This window comes from Microtus pennsylvanicus, chromosome 7 (genome assembly GCF_037038515.1).
Source record: "Microtus pennsylvanicus isolate mMicPen1 chromosome 7, mMicPen1.hap1, whole genome shotgun sequence".
In the NCBI taxonomy this organism is placed as follows: domain Eukaryota; kingdom Metazoa; phylum Chordata; class Mammalia; order Rodentia; family Cricetidae; genus Microtus; species Microtus pennsylvanicus.
The window spans coordinates 8,010,441-8,034,834 of NC_134585.1; the positions used below are offsets into that span (position 1 = coordinate 8,010,441).

General features: G+C 51.9%; 1 protein-coding gene across 2 annotated transcripts; it reads right to left on the reverse strand.

Annotated features, from left to right (window-relative positions):
• Window positions 1–2,906: 2,906 nt before the first annotated feature.
• Window positions 2,907–24,121, reverse strand: Cbs (cystathionine beta-synthase). Of its 2 annotated transcripts, XM_075979786.1 has the most exons (17): window positions 24,002–24,121; window positions 20,418–20,625; window positions 15,995–16,101; window positions 14,962–15,096; window positions 14,589–14,668; window positions 14,147–14,281; window positions 13,569–13,638; window positions 11,783–11,874; window positions 10,763–10,888; window positions 10,265–10,349; window positions 8,704–8,809; window positions 7,619–7,693; window positions 7,349–7,483; window positions 6,175–6,283; window positions 5,564–5,648; window positions 4,793–4,834; window positions 2,907–3,592 (listed from the first exon to the last, which is right to left on the reverse strand). In XM_075979786.1, the coding sequence occupies exons 2-17, from the start codon at window positions 20,615–20,617 to the stop codon at window positions 3,489–3,491; spliced, it is 1,686 nt and encodes a 561-aa protein (XP_075835901.1). In that variant the 5' UTR covers window positions 20,618–20,625; window positions 24,002–24,121; the 3' UTR covers window positions 2,907–3,488. The 2 variants fall into 2 exon arrangements, with proteins under 2 accessions (XP_075835901.1, XP_075835902.1); XM_075979787.1 differs by lacking the exon at window positions 4,793–4,834.
• Window positions 24,122–24,394: the final 273 nt, after the last annotated feature.

Below are 24,394 nucleotides of genomic sequence, written 5' to 3' on the forward strand. Positions count from 1 at the left end.
GGCTGGGGGTGGAGCTCAGATGGTAGAGCACCTGAACAGAACCCCGAATTCAATGCCTAGCACCCCATAATCCTGGAAGTTGGGAGTGGAAGGTCAGAAAATCAGAAGTTCAAGCTCAAATTGAGCTGTATTGGAAGTTTGAGATAAGAGAGACCTTGTCTAAAAAGACAAAAATAACATTAAAATTGGAACTCTGGGTGGCCAGTATCTTGGGAAGTATTGGTGACTTACAGATTCAACATACCTGTTTAAACGGAGACAAGCCTAGCAAAATAATTGCGGATGGGTGGTGTATTTGAATTAAAAGCGTAGGGCTTTTGCCTTTTGTGATTTATACAATGTTTAGCCCACAAGCCTTTCAATGGAGTCAGAGAGGGAGCCTTAGTGCACAGTTTTTATCCTTGTACGATTAGCTCTTCAGCCTTCACTAGATCCTATATTCCCCTTCCATTCTTCAGACCTAAATGTTGCCAAGTATGGTGACTTGTGCTGATAATCCCAGTATTTAGGATGCTGAGGCAGGAGAATTACAAGTCCAACAACAACCTGGGTCAAACCTAAAGACCCCCACAGCTGTGGCATCTGAGTATGTCTGCCTGGTGAGACCCCATAGGCCAACAGTGTGCTCTCCTCTGCAGGGGTCCCAGAGAAGATGCTTGGACATGGGCTTACACCAACAGGAAGTCTACTAGCTGACCTGGTGGACTCCACTGGGTGCCCAGGATCCCATTGTAGCTCTGAGCCTTTCTCAGGATGAGCTTTTAAACACAAAAACCATGTTCTGGGTTGACATACTTCAGTTAACAAGAACAGTTAGCCAGAAATGGAAATGCAGAAGCCAAAAAGCAAGGTTAGTATATTTAAAGACTTTCTCAGAACTATGGACTTTGATGGATTAGGTCTTTGTTTTCATTTTGGCAGGTAGTGCTACTATACCTGCGGAGTTTTATGGCCTAAACAGTACTTCCATCATGGAGTCAGTTGTGCTAAGGGCCCTATTATACTCTTCCTTCCCAGTCTCTTGCCTGGCCTTCGATGTTCTGGAAGGCCAATGTGGCCCGAGCTCAGGGGTCATCTGGTGAGTACTTCATAGGTAAGCAGCATTTAGAGCCATTACCTATGCCAGTGATGCCATTCGGGTCTTGTTTGAACCCAAGACTTGGCCATGTAAAAACAGCAAGAGTGTTAATACAAATTAGGAATTCTTTCATACCATCATACTTGCACAGTTTTTATTACTTTTTTGTGTATGGGTGTTTTTGCCTGCATGTATGGCCTGATGCCCACAGAGGCCAGAAGAGGGCCTTGAATGCCCTGGAACTGTTGTTACAGATGTTTATGTGATAACCGTGTAGCTGCTGATAATGGCCCTAAAGAACAGCGAGTGCTCTTAACCACTGAGCTATATCTCCAGCCTCTAGAAAGGACGGCTTTAATGGCAGTAATGGCTTTTAGTTTCTTCCCTGCCTTTGGCAGGACTGGAATGGGGGCATAGGAAATGGAGACACAGGAAATGGATCTGACCAGCTAGGTCCTGAGACCCAGGTCACCCCTTAAGCCATTAGACCCAGCTACACATGACTGGTACCCATGTGAAGCCTGCATGCACTCCTGTTCCTGCAGGGCTGGCTGTGTGCAGCAGCTGACCCCTACATGTGGTGGCGGCTAGTGTCCTGCTTCTGCGGTGCACGCTTTGGATCTCCAACTGGCCTTGTCACTGTGGACTCGGTGTCTGTGCGTGCCCTCTTCTTTATATCCATATACCTGTTTTCCAGTTTACCCTTTCCACTTCATCTTTCACATGCCCGTGTGCTCACTCACTCCCTATACCAGCTCTCAGCTCCAACCCTGCTTACCTTCCTCTGAGGATGGACACTTATCCCCCACCCTCGTTTGCTGCAGTCAGAAGAAAATGCTTTGGGAATCAGTTCTCTTCTGCCACTCGGGTTCTAGGAATGGAACTCAGGTCATCAGGCTTAGCAGCCAGTGCCTTCACCTGCTGATTCATCTGCTGGCCTGGGTACTGTTTAAAATGTTTATATATGGGAGCTGGAGTGATGGCTCAGAGTGAAGAGCCCTGGCCTTAACACGTGGGGAGGTGCTTCGTCTTACTGCAACTTCAATATGCCATGTTTTATTGATATTCATTGGAGATATACCATTTCTTGAATGGAGGGGGTCAATTGTGGGGTGGGAGGGGGGATGGAGGAGAGGGACTGGGAGGGGAAGATGGGGAGACTGCGGCTGGGATGTAAAATAAATAGATGAATTTTTCTTTTAAGCAGTGAATCCAACTCCTAGAAGCAAAGATGGGTTTTCATGTCTTACATGTGGCACTGGGGAGGACACACCCGGCGAGGATAGACAAAAGCGAAACTAAGTAAAGATAAGCGGGAGAGCGGCACACACTTCCATCCTCACACTCAGGAGTTTGAGGCCAGCCTGGGCTACATAGTGAGACCCTGAACCCCACACCAAAGCAAAATCCCTCCCTAGAAGCAAAGAAAAAGACAGCACAACTTAAACATGGGTGGAGCGGGTGGGATAGCTGTAGTTGCTGGGAGGCAAATCTGAATCACAAAGAGTGAAAGATGTCCAGGGTTGGGGAGGATGCTGAGAACGCTGCTCAGGAACGCACAGGCGAGAATGTGAACTAGTGCAGCCCACTGCAACAAATGGAACACAGGATTGCAGCGAGCCCAAATCCAGGATCCATCCCAGGAAAAACGTGTTTGAGCAGACATGTGCGCAGACCCTCACAACATCCAAGAGGTGAAAACAACACATACTTGTGCATGGGTGAACAGAACAAAGCAAGAACCACCTACACAATGGACCGTTGCTCAGCCGTGAAGAGGAATGCAACTCTGACATTGGTCGCAACACGAAACCATGAGACACGGGGCCACGGGTGTGTGAGTCCATTTAATAGGAGGTGCCCAGGACAGGGAAACCCATCGAGACAGAAAGTGGGGTAAGTACTTGTCAGGGGTGCATGGGAGGGTGAGCCAGAGCTGCTTGACAGGAGGCATGGCCTAAGTGGTGACACCGTGGGCACTCTGTTCAGAGCTGTGGGTCTCGGGTCACAGGAACTACACCATCATTAAAACCCACGTGCTCCCATGCTGGGAACAACACTGCCCCTGATGATGGGCACAAAGTCGGTCCAGGGTTTGCCCTTCCCCATGTTAGACCCTTCTCTAGGGAGGACACTTGCTGGCCCCCTCAGGCTTGTCACAGTTGCACGGCTGACACCCCTCAGTTCTTCTGTGACATCAGGAGGACATGACACCAGAGGACACCCATGTAAGGTACTCAGGCTCGGGATTCAGTTAGGAAGGTGAATGTTAGGAGGGAGGCTGGATCTGCAGCTGGTCTAAACAGCCACCTGTTCGTGCTGCCTGTTGCACTTGGGCATGACTAGTCGGTGTCTCTAAAGCCAAGAGGTCCCAGCAGGGAGGATGGAAGCCAGTCCCAACTTTCGGGTTCTATTTCTGGTTCTGTTCATGGGCTGCCACGAAGTTTAGCAGGTCAATGGCAGTGACAACCCCAAACACCATCTGCCGCTTGCTGGACAGGCCATTGCTGTGGTCTAAGGAAAGGAAACAGCTGCTGGATTAAAGGTGCTGGGATACAGAGCTGATCTGAGGCCGCGGCCTGTTGGAAGCAGGAGACTCTTTCCAGCCTCTAAGCAGGAACAGAGTACCAGCCACTGCTGTTCCAGCTAAGCCACGTGGGCAGCGCCAGAAGGCAGTTCCTCTCGGCAGCTCTAATATAGGATGCTGGGTGCTGTCTGGAACAGAACCGGAAACCAACGCAGGCTCCCCAGAATGGACAGCCTGGCAGGGGTGTCCTCTCAGCATATGCCCACAGGCCTTGTGCAGTGTCTCTGCCAGGGCAAGCCGCAGGCCCTCTTTCTGTCCAGAGTCCTGCATGGCACCCAGAGCCTCTTCATCTCAGGTTTCTCAGATTGGAGCCTCCTGTCAGCCTGGGCCTGGCCCTACAGCACAGGGCCTACAGGCAGAGAGGGGCCATGACAACAGTTTTCTATTCGTTTGACAGGATATGGGGAGCCCAGACTTCTGTCCACAGAGCATACGAGGGACTGAGAAGAACATAGGGGCTTCCCATGAGTAGGGTGTCCCTGGCCCAGGACTTACCCTGGTTCACAAGTCTCTAGGCTGATGACTTGGCCTTCAGCCCTTGACACGTGTCCGCCTCCATAATGATGGGCTGGGCCTTCATGCCACCTCCCCCACCCCCGAACAGATACCCATTCTCTCAGGCCTTTTCTCAGGATAGCCTTTGCTGGCATAGCCCTTGAGAGACTCAGGTCACCTAGGGTCTGAAGACAGAAGCCCCTTGAGAGATACCCATCAGGGACAGGCACCTCACTGGCCTATCAGGAACCCCAGGAAAGGACAGAAAAACTCAAAAGAATTGCAACTGCTGCCTTTCAGAACCCCTGAAGCAAAGGGGCCACTTGATTGGCTCTGGGACCCACATGGAGCACGTGATAGCAGGCTCCAATTAGGCTGACTGATTCCCCGTGCAGGCTTTGGTGGGGAATGTTTAGTTTGTGACAACACACAGCTCTGTCCTGTCAGTCCAGCTGCCCCTGACGTTGGAATTCGTGTTTTGTTTTGTTTGTTTTTGAGATGCTCAAAGATGAGGAGTTCCCCTACCACCCAACCCAACCTCGGAGATCTAAGGCCCTAGATGCCCTTGGAAAGCTGTGATTCTGAACGTGAGGATCATTTCCTAGGGGCTGGGATGGGTGAGGCGTACATACCTGTGGGCCCCCCCACCACTCCTGACCAGGCCTGGTCTCGTGCTGTAGAGCCAAGGACGGGAGAGGGGTTAGACATGGGGCCACCCCCACATGTAGGCCAGCCTTGGAGCCAGATATAAGGCCCTCCCAGTTCTTATGGATTGAGGAATGAAAAATCAATGCCCCTCACCCCACTGGGACCTGAGAGTGTCATCCCCAGATGACATCCTGTAGATGCTGACATTGGGAAGGTTCTCTGAGAGCAGGAAGGACAGACTGTGTTTCATATGCACAGAGACAAGTGTGGCTCACAGGCTATCCTTTTAACAGATGCCCAGCACTTCCCTGCAGAGTACCCCTGGAGCCCATCAGAACCAATCAATAGCTCCTGGCGATATGTCCTGAAGGGCCAGGAAGTCCAGCTGTCGCAGGTGTCTCTGAGACAGCCCCCAGCATCCTTAAAGACTGCCTGCTGTCTCACCCTGTGCACCTAGGTAAATGCTACGCTATCTAAACAGGTGACATGAGGGCCCGCTGGAGCATGATTTGGCCCTGTGTGTTCCTTGGGTACATGACTGGATTGACAGGTCCATGGAGAGAGAATCGGGATGTCAAAAGCTATGGTGGGAAGACAAGGACTACAGACTCCCTATCACCCACTAGGGAGCATACCTGCCTACTGCGCATAGCAGAAGTCTGTACCGAGAGAGCCTGGGCCAGGCACGGCTAGTGTCCAGGGCTTAACACCCTCTGCCCCCAACAAGAACCCAGCACCAAGTGAACCCCACTCACACTGGATCTGCTCATGGATCACCAGGGCGAAGTGGTCGATCTCCAGGATGTGGGAGAGTGTGCCCAGTGTGTCGGACAGGTGGATCTGCAAGAAAAGCTGTGTCCATGCTCCATGCTGGCCCTCAGAGCTACCAGCCCCCACAGACTTGACAAAGGCGAGAGGTGCAACATTCTCCAAAGCTGCTCAGATAAGTAGAACAAAGGCCCCGCAGAGCTTAGAGCATTCTGTGTTGTGGCAACCTGCCTGAAAAGTGACTTGCCATTTGACTCCAACCCATGGCTTCTGCTTAGAGGCCAAACTAGCAGACAGACCATGGCTTGTTGGGGTCTGTGAAGGAGAGATGGACCAAGAGTACAGAGTCTGCATGCAAGATCTATGTGACAGTGGTGACCTTGAACCCCCTAAGCAAGCTGTAGAGCTTCCGAGGGGTGGTATGGGAGGGACCCACCTTGGGCACCGCAAACACTATGCCCTGCCTTGAAGGCCCAACTTGCTTTCCCATGCCCACTCCCTCTGGAAAACACGCGTACCGGTTTCCCATGCCCACTCCCTCTGGAAAACACGCATACCGGTTTCCCATGCCCACTTCCCCTCTGGAAAACACGCGTACCGGTTTGAATTGCTTGTAGAGAACTTTGCAGACTTCATCTGACGGCTGCACCTTCCCAGCAAGCAGGGATGACAGCATGTTCCCAAGAGTCACCATCCCTAAGATGGCCCTGGGAAGGGCGTAGAGTTGGCGGGGGAGAAGAGGCAAGGGTCAGAGAAGGGGCTCTAGCAGGCCTAAGCATGGCAAACGCGGCTCTGGCAGGCCTTGCCCTTCCCCCATTCCCTCTGACTTGTCAAACTGTTAGATTATATACATATACACCAGCCATCAAGGTCCATCTCCTTAATATCCCTTTCCCCTTCTCCCTCACCCTCTATCTCCTGTCTTTGTCTCTCATTCCTTGCCCTTTGTCCCTCTGGGGAAAATAAATCTTGTGCAGAGAACTTGGCCTTGGGTGTCTTATGTTGACTTGATGTCAAGGTCCTTTCACACTCGACCCAGGAGCTAGAGAGACGGCTCAGTGATCAGCGCATTTGCTGCTCTCGCAGGGGACCTGGGTTTGGTTCCTGGCACCCACAGGGCAGCTCACAAACACCTGTAACTCTAGCTCCCGATCTGATGTCTTCTGACTGCCGCAAGCATTAGGCACACAGGTGGTGCACACACATTCACATGCGCGCGTGTGCATACACAAACACATAGATTCACATACACACAAATACATGTATTCAGGGCAAAAAGCAGTTGTATGCATAAAAAACACAGTTGGGGGAGGAAGAACAGTGGGACAAGCAAGCTTACAAGTCCTGCAGTGTTTATGTCCCCACGGGGGTCCACGGTGACCAGCCATCAGACTTCTGAAGCTGGGTATAGGATGCTGGTCAACTGGATTTCCCTACCATGCATATTCATGCACTGTTGTGTGTGCCACCCCCCCAGGGTGCCTGTCACCCACTCCCTAGGGCACGGGTGGGCCTGCATACTAACAATGAACTAGGGAGACAGAAGAACTGAGGCCCCCCCAAGAGTTAGTAGGGTCTAATCTCGGCTGCTTGGGGGACAAGGTGGTCAGTAGCTGTCTGTCACTCTAGACATTGTATGCAAAGTGACCACATGCAGCCTGTGGCTGCCCATCCCATTTAGTGGCATGGGCACAGAGGCCTGGGAAGCAGGAGCTGGGATCCTGGCACAGTCTAAAGGCAGAGTCCTGGACCGGCGTGCGGGTGAGACTGACCCTGACTCGTTGACCACTGGCACCTGGTCGAAGCCCTTCTCCCGGAGAATGCTGATGGTGTGCTCACAGGTGACCGTGGGCAGCACAGTCAGTGGCGCTGACAGGCTCAGCTCTTGAACACGTAGATGCCACCACCTGAAGGAGCGGGTGGAAGAGGGCAGGGAAAGGCGGCGTGAATGTGAAGCAGGAGATAGAGATCCGCCGTGACGGGAAACGGGAAGGCCGCCTTTCCTGCTCATCCAGGGATGCCAGGGTCAGGCAGCACCTTACCAAGGCCTCTTCACGGAGAGCTCCTCCTTCATGAAACCCTTCTGCAGCATCCATTTGTCACTCAGGAACTTGGACCTGCAGGGTGAGGGTGTCACTGAGGCCTCTGTACCCAGTGGGCACATACATGGTCAGGGATGAGTTTCAGAGGGCCTTGTGACTGCCTTGGACCTATTTCAGCGTACGATGGAAGGATGGCGGAGTTCCATGGAGGCAGAGAACTGGGGGTTACTGGGCATCGAGGTTGAAGGAACCAAGGAGGTTGCTTCTGGAAGCCTCTGTGATCAGTACCCCTCTTGTAGGTTCCTGGGCAGCCTTCTCCTTGGACCCCCCAGGTCTGCCCAACAGAGGGAGCCTTTCCCATTCTGACCAAAGGCTGCAGAGCCAGGCTACAGAGCTGTTAGGATCTGTACCAGGAGACAGGCTGAGGGGCAGCAACATGCGGCAGAGGCGGCCCCTGCTCCAGCACTGATATGAAATACATACTCACGCACTCTCGTATAGGATGCTCAAGGGCTTCTGGCCCCTTGAGCACACGCCTGCACTCACACAAAACAGGACCATGCACACACACAGATGCACACACAAGACAGGCCAGCCATGTGCAGGGGAGATGGATGGCCTCCTGGGTTGCTCATCACCCTACCTGGAAGCCAGTGAGATGCCCATGCACCATGCGTGGCCCTGCCAGGCTGCCAGACTCAACACATACATAGCTCACAGGCTGTAGAGGAAGTCCAAGGGGTGAGGAAGCACTCTTGCTGCCCATGAGGCCTACTGCAGAGTAGCTCCTCCTAGTTCAGCCAGGACAGAGGAGTGTATAGGGGACACAACTGTCTACCAGAGCTGTCACCATGAGCATACACACACACACACACACACACACACACACACACACACACACACACACACACACACAGGCTCAGGATAGAGCCATGCAAAGTGAACACTGGCTCCAAAGACATGGAGGATCCTGGGGCTAGCAGGCTTACAGGGTCCACCTGTCCACTACCCTTTCCTAGCATCCCACGGTCAGCACTTAGGTGACAGCAGCCAGGAGGGCGACAGGAACCAGGGGTGTGTCTTACATGTAGTTCCGCACAGAGTCAGGCAGGATGACCACACAGCGCTGTCCTTTCTCCAACTCCTGGGCAGCCTTCACGGCCACAGCCATGGCGCTGCCTGAACTTCCACCTGCCGAGAGGACTGTTAGACTTGCCCACAGGCTTGTGCGTGCATCCATAGATGAACAACATGTGCTTGTATAACCCCACACCTACGGCAATGCTCTAGAAGGATCTGTGGGAACCATTTAGGCATGCATCTCACACATGCCCATTCATGCTCTGGAAGGGCTCATGCATTCTCTGGAAGAATCTGTGGGATCTCTGGACAGAGAACAGGCCTTAAGGAACTCTATTCCTCTGCATCATCTTTCTCCTCTAGGTCAGTGGAGCTCGCATTCCATAATTAAACACTCTGGGAAACTGAGGAGACCCCGGGATAAAGAGGCAAATCATGCTCGGTCAGAAGAGGGGCTCACGACAGGGGCTCCTGGTTCCCCAAGCTATAGCCTGACCCCAAGCCAAGAGCCAAACAAGGAAAACACGTGTCTCACTGACTGCTCAAAGCCACCATGCAAAGCAAGTAGGGTGACACCAGGCTCTCTGACACTGACCATAGAGGGCCCTGGTCCTGGGACCTCCAGAGAGAGCCAAAGACACTGTGACACTGCCTCTCCAGTTGGGGCTCCTCCGGGCTCAGCCTAAGAAGGCACAAGTCAGTCAGAAAGGTCAACCTGGTGCCTCTCACAGAGGCCATGGTCCTGCTCCCAGGTTTATACTTCTTACATTGAGTGCGAGAGGCGGGCATAAACTCCTCTCCCTCCTAGTGGTCATGCGGGTGTGTGTGTGTGTGTGTGTGTGTAAATTCACTGAATGAGAGTCCAAGCCACATGTCTCTTCTCCCTCCTAGTGGTCATGTGGTGTGTGTGTGTGCAAATTCACTGAATGAGAGCCCACGTCACAAGCCTCCTCCTAGTGGTCACACTGAAAGTTCTCTTCAATCGAAGGGCTTGTTCCCACTCTCCTAATAGTGTTTGGCTGTTGACCAGGCCATGCTAGGGGTTGACTGCCTTCCCCTGCCCCATTCCAGCATGACTCAGAACAGATGGGGCCACACTTATAGGGCAGGTTCAGGCACGCTTGGTGTTCTCCAATTCTCAGGTCTAACTCAAACTTCTGTGGTCAGGCAATGGTGCCCTATTCACCCTGAACAGGATGACCGAGGGAGCCCTTCTGTGGGACCCAGCATGCCCTAGCCTCCAGCTGCTGCTGATTGAGCCATCATTCCAAGGACAGGACTATATATGAATGGGGGGGACCCACAAGAGCTTGCCTCAGACACTAGAAGGGCAGATGAAGCCTGGGCCCTGTGCCTCACGCTCTCATCTCCACAGGTGACTCCAAGAGGCTGCAAAGGACAAGCAAACAGCTAAGGAAGGAAGAGCCTGGACAGACGGACGGGAAGGGAAGTCACTGTGGTCACACAGCCTCAGAATGTCCATGACGTCCATGCATTTGGAGTAGGTTGCACACAGCCTGGACAGTCCTCTACCCTACCCCCCACAGGGCTCGCACAGCCACTCACCACACAGCAGCCCTTCCTGGGCGATGAGCATGCGGGCAAAGGTGAAGGACTCCTCGTCGTTGCTCTTGAACCATTTATCCACCACCTGTGGCAAGACAGGGTCATGGGCCTCTGCTCCGGTGGAGGGGGCTGGGGGCGGGGCAACCTCCCAGAAGACTTTGTCCCCTGGGTCTGCAAACTGAGACTTCTTTGCCCTTCCCTGCTCCGTTGTGCTTTGCAGAGTAACTCAGACCACCCGCATCTCTATGGGTCTGGTGATCTCTGTTAATAGTGGCCATCCCACATCCACCCTGGCAGTCCTTGTCCGTCCTTCCCATTGCATCTCAGAGGCCATATTTGAACATGGTGTTGCGCTTCACCCTGACTCAGCTCCTGTAACTGCGCTCCCCACGCCGTCCCCTCAACACCCATTAGGTCAGCTTGAGTGCCAGAATGCAGAAGCGATCTGGCGGCAGCCTCCTGTAACTCTGCCTGGGGGAGCACGTTGGCCCAACCTACCGCCCTGTCCAGGACGGTCGGAATGAAGTCATAGCCGATCCCTTCCACCTCATAGGCTGTTTGGTCCGTCTGGTTCAGCTCCTCAGGCTCCGCAAGGATGGACCCCTCAGGATCTACACCAATGATCTGCAGGGTAGGCAGCTTTAGGGCTCAGGTCAGGGAGAAATGCAACCCAGCCCGAGGCAGCTGCCATTAGAAAGGAGATTATTCCACTAATATCTGCCTGTTAATGACTGGCTCACAGGATGCCTGTGCTAGCTAGTCCCAGAATCTCAGACAAAAAGCAGGAAGGCCACACCTTTCGGAGCTAAGATCCAGCACAGGGTATTTCGAAAGATTCTCCCCATGCTGCTCTAGGAAGGGTTCCAGTCATGGGCATTTGGAGAGCCCTTTGGGGACAAAGGACAGCTCTGCACACTGATATATTCCTGGAGGGTGGGCAGTCTCATGGGGAGAAAACACCCCTGTTTCTTTGTGCCCCTCTTCATCAGGCCTGCTCCTAACCCGGTGGCTCTCAACCTTCCTAAGGCTACGACCCTTTAATACAGTTCCTCATGTTGTGCCTACCCTCCAACCATAAAATTATTTTTGTTGCTACTTCCTAACTGTAACTTTGCTGTTGTTATGAATCATAATGTAAATATCTGATTGCAGAAAATCTGATGTACAACCCCCAAGGGGGTCATAACCCACAGGTTGAGAACCACTGCCATAACTCACGACAACCTGGGACTCTCTCTGGTGGCTTCTGGGCTAGTCTCACTAATCAGAATAGGAGCCCCCAGGACCCTCTGTTCCCCAAGTTCCTCCTGGGCAACTTGATACAACTATTCAAGACAGCAATGCAATGAGAGAGGAATGTGGGAAGAAACCAGTTTCCAGGCAGAGGGACCTGCCAGCCTGATGCCAACAGCCCTGAGCCTCTCAACACAGCTCAGGCCACACAGGCAGGAGAGTGAGTCCAGGCCCACCCTCTCAGCCACCCAGTCTGTACCAGCACCACCCAGGTGCCACACTCACTTTACACCCGGGGCACTTCTCCTTCAGCTTCCTGGCGATGCCTGTGATGGTGCCACCTGTGCCCGCTGAAGCCACCAGCATGTCCAGTTTCCCTGGGGGACGGAGGACATTCTCAGGTCATGACTCAGTCAGCCCTCCACTCTGAATGACCATTGGTGGAAATACAATTAAGCCAAACTAGGTCAAGGAGATAAACATCGCCTGTCACTGCCCCCATCTGTGGACAGTATGCCCAAGGCAGGGGCTGCTGTCTGTACTGTGACGTTGGCCTTTAAACCGCCAGTGTAGCTGATCTACAAGGATGGGTCACGGCTGGGCAGCTAAAGGTTTGGCAGAGATAAGCTGTCAATGGTGTGCCTTCCTAGGCTGGCTGATTCTTGGGTGATTACAGATAAGCAAACTGGGTTTTTAGGATACAGGAAAAATGGCTGAAGCTGAGAACTGGCCCAAGCTCTCTCATGCCGCTGAGGGTCAGCTCCACATCAAGCAAGCCTGAACTGGGCAAACTCAGGAATGAAGCAATGTGCACCACCTCTGCCAAATGAGAATTCTCACTCATAAAACCAGCTAAGCAAATACCCGGGCTTTTATGGGCCGGTTCCTGGGCACCGAACAAGTCTGCACTCAGGTCAATGCCAACACCAGGTTCTAATGGGAAGCCAAGGGTGGGACCTTCAGGCACCTTCTCCCATGAGTCCCTCTTAGGGTTCCCACCAGCCCCAGGAAATAGGCACTCAGCACATGTACATAGTTCTAAGGAGCCTCATGCCTGTACTGGAGTAAGATACCCACAACTATCGCCATGTAGCTCCAGAGGTAAGAAAAGCTGAATGTCAAATTCAATGCCCCTAGCCGGGCATATGGCTCACACCTTTAATCCCAGCACTCGGGAGGCAGAGGCAGGTAGATCTCTGTGAGTTTGAGGCCAGCCTGGTCTTACAAGAGCTAGTTCCAGAACAGCCAAAAAACACCAAAAAAAAAAAAAAAACACCAAAAAAAAAAAACCCCAAAAAAAAGCAAAAAAAAAAAAAAAAAAAAGAAAGAAAGAAAGAAAGAAAAAATTAAATGTGGACACACAGTCTGAATCATGTTTCTGGAACACAGGGAGAGGCACCGGTGAAAGAGGCCTCAGGGAAAGAATAGTGTCTCCAGAAACTATTTCACAAAGATGGGTGTTTAAGCTGAGTTTGCCAAGGAGAGGGCGAGTGACTCCCTTGGCAGAACACTGTATACATAATAAGTAAATAACAAAGAAGAAGAAGGAGGAGGAGGAGGAGGAGGAGGAGAAGGAGAAGAAGAAGAAGAAGAACAAGAACAAGAACAAGAAGAAGAACAAGAACAAGAAGAAGAAGAAGAACAAGAAGAAGAAGAAGAAGAAGAACAAGAACAAGAAGAACAAGAAGAACAAGAAGAAGAAGGGACTGGAGAGATGGCTCAGAGGTTAAGAGCATTGCCTGCTCTTCCAAAGGTCCTGAGTTCAATTCCCAGCAACCACATGGTGGCTCACAACCATCTGTAATGAGGTCTGGTGCCCTCTTCTGGCCTTCAGGCATACACGCAGACAGAATATTGTATACATAATAAATAAATATTAAAAGAAGAAGAAGAGGGAGAGGAGGAGGAGGAGGAGGAGGAGGAGGAGGAGGAGGAGGAGGAGAAGAAGAAGAAGAAGAAGAAGAAGAAGAAGAAGAAGAAGAAGAAGAAGAAGAAGAAGAAGAAGAAGAAGAAGAAGAAGAAGAAGAAGATGATGATTATTGCGGTCAAGGTGAGTGGAAAGCACACACACCATCACACTGCTGCAGGATCTCCTCGGCCGTGTCATCATAGTGTGCCAAAGGGTTGCTGGCATTGCGGTACTGTGCGGAAGAAGAAAAAGGTGGTGAGGGAACGGAAATCACCTGCATCGTGCATGAACACTGGACAGTCAGTGCCACGCTGGCCAGCAAGTCCTACAGCAGCCTAGAAAACCTCATCTTGGGAACCTCACAGACAAGATATTAAAATCAGGTCATCACAATGTGAAATTAACCCAGAAGGGAAATGAACAGCGGATTGAGCCTTGGGATGCAGGCTATAGACATTCTGCATCTTCAGAGCCCAGAGGGTCCTCTGGAAAGGTAGCCCAACCTCACTGCTGACCAAGCACAACTGGGTGGTGGGACAGCCAAAACTACTGGCTCTGCCACTGAGCAGGGCCCTGGAGCACCTCCCCAGAGGAAGTACTGTCACCTTGCTCATGCAGGGCAGAGACCTGTCTCCCAGTCTCCCAACAGGACCCAAAGGAAACAGCACACTTGAACACAAATCCCTGACCACAAAATTTTCTCCTGGGGGAGCAGGAGCGGGGTAGGGGAGACACCTGACCTGGTCCAGAATGTGAGAATTGGGGATTTCATTCTTCAGTCGCCATGCCACTCCCACGTGAGACTCGGGGGAATCGAACCTCGCATTGGTGGGGGTCCTCACGATCTCAGCTCCCAGGGCCCGCAGCACATCCACCTGCACAGGGAAAACCATACTTTCATCCCTGGGTCTGATCCCTAAGTTAGGCACCAGCCGAAACTGTACCCTCCAGTCAGTAAAGGCTTTTATTAAAGGGTGAAGACACAGAGGGACATACACACAGAGAAAGAGAGAGAGAACAAGGTGAAGAGACTGTAAAGCAGAAGGGAAGACACTTTGAAAGCCAAAGCGCCACCCCTATCCCCCCCAGCTCCCCCTTTTATCCATTTGATTCAACAATAGCCCATCAAGTCATTGCCCTCCCACTGGCCACGCCCTCCACCTCGCCGCACCCTAGACACACCTTCTCCATGCTCATCTTCTCTGGCATCACGATAATGCAGCGGTAGCCCTTCACAGCAGCTGCCAGAGCCAGCCCGATCCCTGAGGGGTGCATGCTGAGGGTGAGAGGGGCCCCGTGCCCAAGGCTCTGTGCCTCCCTGCCCGTGCCTGCAGCATGCCCCCGAAGCATGGAAGGACAAAGGGCCCTTGTTCTGGGTAGGAACCCCACACTCTGATGGCGATCTTAGGGGAATTTATTCTGGCAGCCAGGTATACTTCTGGGGGTGAAGCGAAACAGAACAAGGTAGCCAACCTTTGCCTCCTGACTTCCCTGCAGGTCTGCACAGACCAGGGACTTTCAGCCTATGCTCAGCCTCAGCTGGCCCTACCCTCACCTGTGTTCCCAGAAGTCGGCTCAATGATCGTGTCCCCAGGCTTCAAGGTGCCGTCTCGCTCAGCATCCTCAATCATCCGAAGGCTGATGCGGTCCTTCACACTCCCACCAGCGTTGAAGAACTCACACTTGGCCACTGAAAGCCAAACATGAATCAGAGAGGGGGGAGGACTCTCTGGCCCCCATGGATTCCTGCCACCCTCAACTGCACCAGATATACCCCCAGGATGAGGGCAGGCCTGGGTGTTTGCCATTCTGGGCATCTGTATGCCCATTGCCCACTTCTGTACCTGGACACCCCCGGTCATAGCTGGCCTGTCTCCCACCTGGCCTGCAGACCCATGGCGATACTAAGTAAACGGGAAAGACAGTCAAGAACCCGCAGGCAGACGGTTAGCAGACATGTCCCAGCAGAATGAGTACAGGCAGTAGGTATCTGGATTTGAGCCCATACAGTCCTGCCAAGGCAACCAGTTCAAGCAGCCCTGGACAGACCACCTCAGACCTGAGTCCCCTGGAACCCCTGCCAGTTGCCCCAAACTCCACCACCCCTGGCAGCCTCCATCATCTTTGGTCAGTGAGCCCAGCCTTTCTGCTCAGCCCCACCCACACCTGACGTCGCCTCCCTCCATGCTGGACCAACCCTTGCTCTTTAGCCTTCCTCCCCACCTCAAGGATGTTTCAGCGCTGGAGAAGCTACTTCCATGACAGCAAGGGCTAGCAAAGAAACCCTATCTCTTAAAACCAAAACAACAAAAAAAGAACTACACAGTGAAACATTGTCTCAAAAAACAATTAAAAAATAAAAAAAGATATACTGAGCGCTCAGGTTTTGCTTCTGCCTTTGACCCCTACAGAACCTTCCCAGGTAGGCTCTTTGACCCCAAACCATCAGTTAGAGAGGCCATCTCCATCACCAACACACATCCTGCATCCCAGAAGACCCCACTGCCAACACTGCCAGAACCTCAGCTAAGGGTCATCCCAGGGTCCTGGTCCAGAGGGAGGCTGTCCCAGAAGAGCCAAACACTCACACAGCTCACACTTGAGTCCTGCATTCTTTGAAATCTTGTTGATTCTGACCATGGGGGTGTTCCCAATGTTCTTCAGAATATCTGGCAAAATTTTTGGAGATTTTGTCCTAAAACAGAGAAAGGGAGCCATTCAGGAACCAAAAAAGAATAGCAGTTGGAAGCTGGGCATCATGGGCATTTAGGAGATAAAGAATTACAGAATGGCTCTGAGGAGATAAAAATCCAGCTCTGGGCTGAGGAGACAGCTCAGTGGTTAAAGCATCATACTGGGCAAGCCTGGATTTGAACCCTTAGAATTCCTGTCAAATGTGGACATAGTAATCTGTTTCTAAAACCCCTGTGCTCAAACCAGAAAAATGAGCCAGAGCAGCAGAACCAGTAGGTGGTAGCACACGCCTTTAATCCCAGCACTTGGGAGGCAGAGGCAGGTGGATCTCTGTGAGTTCGAGGTCAACCTGGTCTACAGAGCAAGTTCCAGGACATTCAGGGCTACACGGAGAAACTCTGTCTCAACAAAAAGAAGAAGAGGAGGAGGAGGAGGAGAAAGAGGAGGAGGAGGAAGAGAAGAAGAAGAAGAAGAAGAAGAAGAAGAAGAAGAAGAAGAAGAAGAAGAAGAAGAAGAAGAAGAAGAAGATGAAGAAGAAGAAGAAGAAGAAGAAGAAGAAGAAGATGAAGAAGAAGAAGAAGAAGAAGAAGAAGAAGAAGAAGAAGAAGAAGAAGAAGAAGAAGAAGAAGAAGAAGAAGAAGAAGAAGAAGAAAACAGCAAGAGAGTCTCAAACAAGTTGGCAAGAACTGGTACCCAAGGTTGTCCCCCTGACTCCCACATGTTCATGTGTGCTATGGTACATGCACACACACACACACACACACACACACACACACACACACACCTCTGTTTAATATCTTTTCTTTTACTACTGGAGAAGATCTCTATCCCAGCTGGGTCTGTTACTCATCCTTAGGCTCAATTTACACTGCATAAACTTTACCCCAGTCTTCAAAGTATAACCCTTACTTCCTCCTATGGGTCTCAAACATTATAGAACCCCAGAGTATCACTGAACAGCTGATACACTAACTGACCACATATAACCCTTACTTCCTCCTATGGGTCTCAAACATTATAGGGCCCCAGAGTATCACTGAACAGCTGATACACTAACTGACCACATATGTCTCCTGTCTTGTCTCTCTCCTGCCTTATAGGGCTTCCAGAAAACTCCCAAGTCCTCTGCCCCTGCACAGCAGCCCTTGCCTCCCTACTCTCTTCCTGGGGAGTGAGTACTCCCTCCGTGCCAAGTCTGCTGCCCTGTCAGGTGGAGGTTTTCCCAATCATTATTTAGACAGATATAGCCATGGTTGGCCCCTCGTTTCTCTGTGGCAGAATTTCTCATCCTCTCCATGATGTGGGAGTGTCATATCAATCTGTTGATTTCATTGGTTAAGCAATAAAGAAACTGCTTGGCCCTCATAGGTTAAAACATAGGTGGGAGGAGTAAACAGAACAGAATGCTGGGAGGAAGAGGAAGTGAGCTCAGACTCGACAGCTCTCCTCTTGGGGGCAGACACCTCAGAGAGATGCCATGCTCCGCTCTCCTGGGTAGACGTGATAGCTCTGCTCTCTGAGGCACACGCGATGAAGCTCCGACCCAGGATGGACGTAGGCTAGAATCTCCCTGGTAAGCCACCTCATGGGCTACACAGATGATTAGAAATGGGCTAGTCTAGGTGTGAGAATTAGCCTAGAAGAGGCTAGATAGAAATGGGCCAAGCAGTGTTTAAATGAATACAGTTTGTTTGTTTGTTGTTATTTTGGGCATAAGTTAGCAGGTGGCCAGGGTGCTGGGGACGCAGCCCCGCCACTCTTATTACAACATCTCCATTTTCAGTCCAGCCTCCTCAACAGCTAATTGGGTTAGCTTTCTTTAAAATTCATTAGATTATGCTTCAAATGGCTCTACTGCAAAGGCACCAGCCATCTCTCCCAGACTGGATCATATTCTACACTAGGTCAAATGGGACAAAACCCACATGGGACCCTCCAGCCGACAGTGTCGTGGGTTCATGATACCAGTGGACTCCAAAGTCTCAAACTAAAAACAGCCAGGCACCTATAATCCGAGTTAGTACACGGGAGGCTGAGGCTGGAGAATTACTGTGAGCTCAAGGCCCAGAACAAGCTAGGCTATGTAACCAACAAACAAAGCCTGACTTTGAGACAAGAGACCCAGCCTCTGCCTAGAAAGTCTTCCCTGAGTATCCTAGCCCTTTGGTTCATCAACCATAGCTGACAGAGGAACTCCTTCTTTCCGTTCAGTTCCCTGAACAACTGAGGTGCCTCCCTCTCAGGAGTGGGTCCTCACTGCTGACATCCAGATATCCTGCCACCTGCCAGTGGCACATACCATCATAGTCCCCAGAAGCCTGACATTACAGGGCCAGCAAGGCAGAAGTGGTATACAGAAACAAAAGGCCCAATTGGGTGGTGGTGGAACATGCCTTTAATCCCAGCACTCAAGAGGCAGAGGCAGGAGGAACTCTGAGTTCGAGAACAGCCTGGTCTTCAGAGTGAGTTCAAGGACAGCCAGAGATGCGTGGAGAAACCCTGTCTCAAAAAAGAAAAGAAAAGAAACAAAAGGGCCAAGGCTGGGGCTGCTCGTGTTTGCCCTTGGGGCCAGGGCTATGGACCAGTGATAAGTCAAGCCTGTCTGCAAGGCTGTCCTCAGCATTTCCATGGCAGTACAAAGTGACCAAAGCAGTTTCCAGAACAGTTCCTCTACGACTCTCCCTCCACAGGCTCAGGAATGGCTGCATGTCCACGCACTCCCTGCCTCCCCCTAGCTGTACTCAGCCACCCTGTGCCCCACACCCAGACTTCAAGGCTGCCAGGTTCCTGCCTCCCCGCCCCAGGCTTCTCATACTGGAGCCAAACTGACTAAATAGAAATCTCAGACACCTTTGGCCTCTGTTCAGGGGAGGAGCAAGCAATATGGAGTTCCAGGGAGGGAGGAAAAGCAGCTGCCTGGGTGCCAACACGCAGCAACAGGCTAAACTCCAGCGAGGTGTTGGTTCCACAGAGGCAGTCTTGCTCTGCAGAAGAGCTGGTCATGCTCCCTTCCAAGGCTGTCTATGGTTGGGCTCAGAAAAGTAGAGATAGGCTGGGTCAAGTTAAAGAGCTCCTGACCCTCAACCCCAGGGAGGCCAGGCAGGGGTAGCACCAGGATACGGGCTGGGACCTCACTCAGAAACTTATCAGCTGTTTGTACAGGTGATGGCTCAGATCTGTTGCCCGTCCCAGCTGCCTGTGCCTTGCCAGCGCACGAGGGCAGCCCCACAGGACCTCAGAAACCCCAATTCGCCATCAGGGCTGCCTGCCCATCTGTCCCTCCCTCTGAAGTCCCCACATCAGGAACCTCTGGAACTGGCTGGCTTGTCTCACCCTGTCCAATATCTTCCATCTTTTTCTCTGCTGATATCTGGGGCCATACCAGGTTCCCTGAACCAGTGTAGTGTGTGAGCCTTCCCTCGGGTTCCCTCCCTGGTCCTCCAGTGACTTCTGACAAAGGCAGGGCTAGGCAGCTGAGGACAAACCTGCCCTTTAAGGGCTGATGTGTGCCACATATGTCTTTGAACAAGCAGTTCCCAGGCCTTGAGACACCCTCGGCAGTCAGTTCTGCAGCCACCGGCTCTACCTCCTGCTCTCTTGTCCCAGCAAGGACTCCTCCGGCCAGGCCCCCACTTGTCTCCTGACCTCCCAGCACTGGAGCCCATTCAATGGGCACAGCTTCTAGTTTGTATACTCCCCTGCCCCCTCCTTTGGTGCCTTGAAAATGCTGCCTCCCACACCTGCCCATGCTTGTTCAGACTTTTGAACCAATAACCATAAATGTTGGTGGCCACACACAGGGAACAGGACTCTAAGATTTAAAACGCAAATCCTTTCACCCACTTGTTTTAATTTGAAGACATTAGACTAAGGGAATGAAGATAATCTTAAAGGCTTTTACAACAGGGCAGGAACCCGTATGGCTCCATCCTGGGGATTAGAAGAGGGCACGACACAGTGACCGTTCCTGAGCAAGCTACTGAGTAACTGTGTGTGGAATGGCTTCTGATTTGAGTTCTTTCAAATAAAATCATGGCAGATATCTATCAGTGCCACTGACAGTCTCTGCCCAACCATAAAAGGAACCCACAAGAACCAAACACTCAGTACAACTCAGTACATCTGCGCTGTATAGTACAAAAAACCTTGGCCTCTCTGAACCTGGTCTACATTGCTTCTAGCCCCCTGGGCCGGCCCCCACGTGGATCGCAGAGCAGGGGTCCTCACCCTGAACCTGGTAGCTGTATGGCCCCCATTCCCTTGCTCCACCCCTCAAGGAAATAGACCTGCCATCTTGGGATCAAAGCCAAGACTTACGGTGCTGTGTGGTAATGAGGGGAGTCTGCCATGGGCTTGCCCAGCTGCCAGGTACATCGGCTCGGGGTATTGGGTGGGATCCATAGGCGCTCACTGTCCCCCGAAGAGCCCTTCTCTAGGTGTCCTTTCCCTGAGTGCATCTCGGGGTGCTGAGGGCATCCTGCAGAGCCAGCTTCACACTGGGATGTCCCCAAAGGCATGCTGGGATCTGTAGAGGGAGCAGAGATCTGTTGGTTTGGAAGTTGGCTCACACGTCCCCTGTGAGAATGACACTCCACTCAAACAAACCCAGCAAAGATGGGAGAAAAGGCATAGGCTCCAGCTGCTGTGGAAATAGTTAGGCTCCTGTTCAGAAAGTTAAACAGAGAACTCCCATATGATCCGGCAACTCAACTCCAAGGCAGAGATTAAAGAAAAATAGAAATAGATATTTAGTAATGCTCGTTCTCATGACAGCCTTGAGATCCAGAAGGTGAACATCACCCAAGGTCACGGATGAATGGATGCACAAAAATGTGTTCCGTCCACGCAATGGATACTAACTATCCAGCCACAAAAAGGAATAGACTGGGGCTACAGAGATGGTTCAGCAGTTAAGAATGCTTGCTTTGAAGTCATCAAGAGTGGAGTTCAGATCTAAGCACATATGTAACAAGCAAGATGTCCAACACACACCCATACATAGACACAAGTAAGTAAATCCGTTTTTTAAAAATAAGAATGGATGAACTCTGAAGACATGATGTTAAAGGAAAGAAGTCAATCACAAAACAAATTTCATTTCTAGAAATGCCCAGAATGATCAAATGTCCTATGATTTGATGCATGTGAGGGACCCAGAACAGGCAAATCAATAGGAGCAGAGCGTACAGGACATCAAAGGCAGGGGTGTGCAGAAAGAGAGTAACTGATTAATGCACAGGGCTTTTGAGATGATGAAAACACACAGGACTGGTCCTATTTTCACCCTGTAGCCAGGGTTTATTTCAGTTACAGTTCCTGGTTATGGTCCGTCATTTCAGGGCAGCCAGGGCAGCTAGTCACATTATAGCCACAGTCACGAGCCAGGAGAGACAAATGCAGCCATGTTGCCGGCTCTCACCTCGCCTTCTCGGGTCTTACACCGCTCAGAACTCCCTGTCCAGAGAATAGAGCAGCCCACGGGACTGGCTCCTCCCACATCGAGGACTAAACGACCCCAAGCCAAACTGACCTAGGCAACAGTCCCTCTGTTGAGGCCCCTGATCAGGTGACTCTAAACTGCGTCAAGGTAACATTCAACACTAGCCAAAACCTTGCACAGACAGTGACAGGCGTTGCGCCATACTGTGGATAAAGTGAGAAGATTCCGCTTCCATAGTGACCGTTTCTGCACCTCAGACTGCACTGCGGGTTGAAATTATTCATTCAGAGGACAGGTGTAGCTTGGTGGGAGAGGACAACTCCTTGTCCCCCAAAAAAATAAAATAAAAAGTAAATATAATAAAACAAATAAAACAAAAGAAAGAAATGTGTGTGTGCCTATTAAGGACACATTTTCATATTATTATTCCACAAAGAAAGCAGTTGTGAAAGAAATGTGATGTACTTAATAAGGACACGTTTTCTTATTATTTCCAGAAAGAATGGAGCATCACAGCTGCTTTAAAAAAACAAGTTTAAAAAAAAAGTGTGATGGCGCACACTTTTAATCCCAGCACTTGGGAGGCAGAGGCAGGAGGATCTCTCTGAGCTTGAGGCCAGCCTGGTCTGCAGAGTGAGTTCCAGGACAGCCAGTGCTGTTACACAGAAAAATCCTGTCTCAATTTTTTTTTTTTAGATTTACTACTATGTGTGGATGTTTGCCTGAATGTATGTATGTGCACCATGTGCGAGCCTGGTGCTCTTAGAGGCCAGATGAGTGAGCCAGATCCCCATTGTGAGCCACCAGGGTCTTCTGCAAGAGCAGCGAGAGTTCTTAACCACCGAGCATCTCTCCTCATCCCTCAGCATCTGTTTGGCTAACCTGGACACCATTCTGGTGTTCTAAGTAATCTAAGCCTGATTTGGAGTTTGTGAGAGGTGCATAGGACTACGCCGAAGGATGCCCCTGGGGACCCACCTTCCATGGACCTGGAGAAAAGACAATATGTTTTATGTACATTAACCCACAATTTACACCAAAGAAGAACAAGGCCAGACACGGGGCACAAACCAGTAATCGCCAGAGGTGGAAACAGGAGATTAGAAGTTCATGGACAGCCTGGGTTCCAGGCCAGCTGGGTGAAATTCTGTCTTGAAGGTGGGTGTGGGGGGGAGGGAGGAATAAACTTCCTGTGTAAAACACGAGACAGAAGCTGATACTGGGTATTCACAGGTGTGTTGCGGGCCCCAAGACTAGACAGCAAGCCAAAGACTCCACCTCCAGCAGAGAGGTGGGCGGAGGTCTAACACTCTAAAACCGATGTAACCGTGCCCATGGGGCACTGAAAATCATGCCTGAGGCCAGCAAGAATCTGGGGTTCAATCTTAACCTGGCTGCATAGACTGTAAAAAAGAACAGAGAGGCAGGGCCAAGCACTCCCAGCTGAGGTCAGGAGCCCTATCGGCTCTGTCCCATCTCACTACTCCCCTTGGTGGAAAACTAACTTGAATCAAACCTGCCACCTGGGAGCCGCTGAGAACACAGCTTCCAGGCGTGAAGCCAGGTATTTGCCTAGGCAAGTGGTTCTGCAAGACTCCTCTCCAGAGCGCTCTCCTGCTGGGCGCCACTGGTTGTAGAACTCCCCAGAAAGCCATTCAGGCACTGGTCACCCGATGCCATCCTTCAGGGTATCTTAGTGGAACAGGAAGTCACCGGCGACCCGAACCAGAACTCGCCTTGGAGAGCACTCACCAAGAGGCTACTCTTCCAGCGGAGTTTACCGAGGGACTTCGAATTCCCACACACACCATCTGGCTACTTGACGTGCGGAAGGGGCGATTGGAGACAGTGTAGGGCAGTGACGTGAGAAACCCTTGCCAAGTTGCAAGTTATATAGCCCTGGTCTACCCTCCCGCCGCCCATCACCCCCGCTGCCTCACACTCCTGGTCTCGCGCGCCCAGCGCCAGGCTCCGCACCAGGCACCAGGCACAGAATCTGCTCTCCCGCGCAGTAGCCACCCCACGCGCGCCACTACTTCAATATTTACCCCATCCGGCACCAGGGCCCCATAAGAACAATTTGTGAAACACCAGTCTCCAACCAAAACAGAAAAAAATCGATGACCGGTACCAGAGCACCCTAGAACCTGGCTCCACGCTCCGAGACGCGTGGCCGTGGGGTCCACAAGTGGGTACTCAGCTTGGGGTTGGGAGGAGGTCGATGCTTGTGGGAAGGGGGCAAGGGACGCAGGTCTCGGCGGGGCAACGGGGACGGCAGAGTGCTCCCGGTGGAGTCACACAGACTTTAGCGACCCGGAGCACCCGATTCGCAAGCTGGCACAGCTCTGAGCTTCCAGGTGCAGCTGATGCCAAGTCCTCGCGCAGGGGTGGGGAGCGCCCGCGGGGCACTGAACCGCAGCGAGAACCTCGCTGCGCCGGACTCAACGCGTCCAGAACTTACCTGGACTCAGATGCGGGAAAGCTCCGGCTAGGTTAGGCTGGAAAGCGCGCAAGAACGGGTTCAACGCTCAGTTGGAGATCCTGGGGGTGGCGGGTCTAGCACCGACCCCGCGGCTCAGAGTAGGCGCACGCGATTGGCTCGGCGATGGGGGCGGAGGGCCGGTACCCGCCAATCCCGGGCCGCAGAGCGGCCGCCCACCTACCCCACCCCCACACACCCCTTCTCCCCACCCCCACTCTGCCTTAGCAAGGGGCCCGGCTAGACGCCCCACCTCCACACTCGGGCGTCTTTCTGTTCTTTGAGAAGTCAGGGAGGTGCGCTCGAAAGTTCGGAAAGCTCAGCCGTCTGACACACGTTTGTCGCCCGGCATTAGAGCGGGCTCCTATTCTGTGC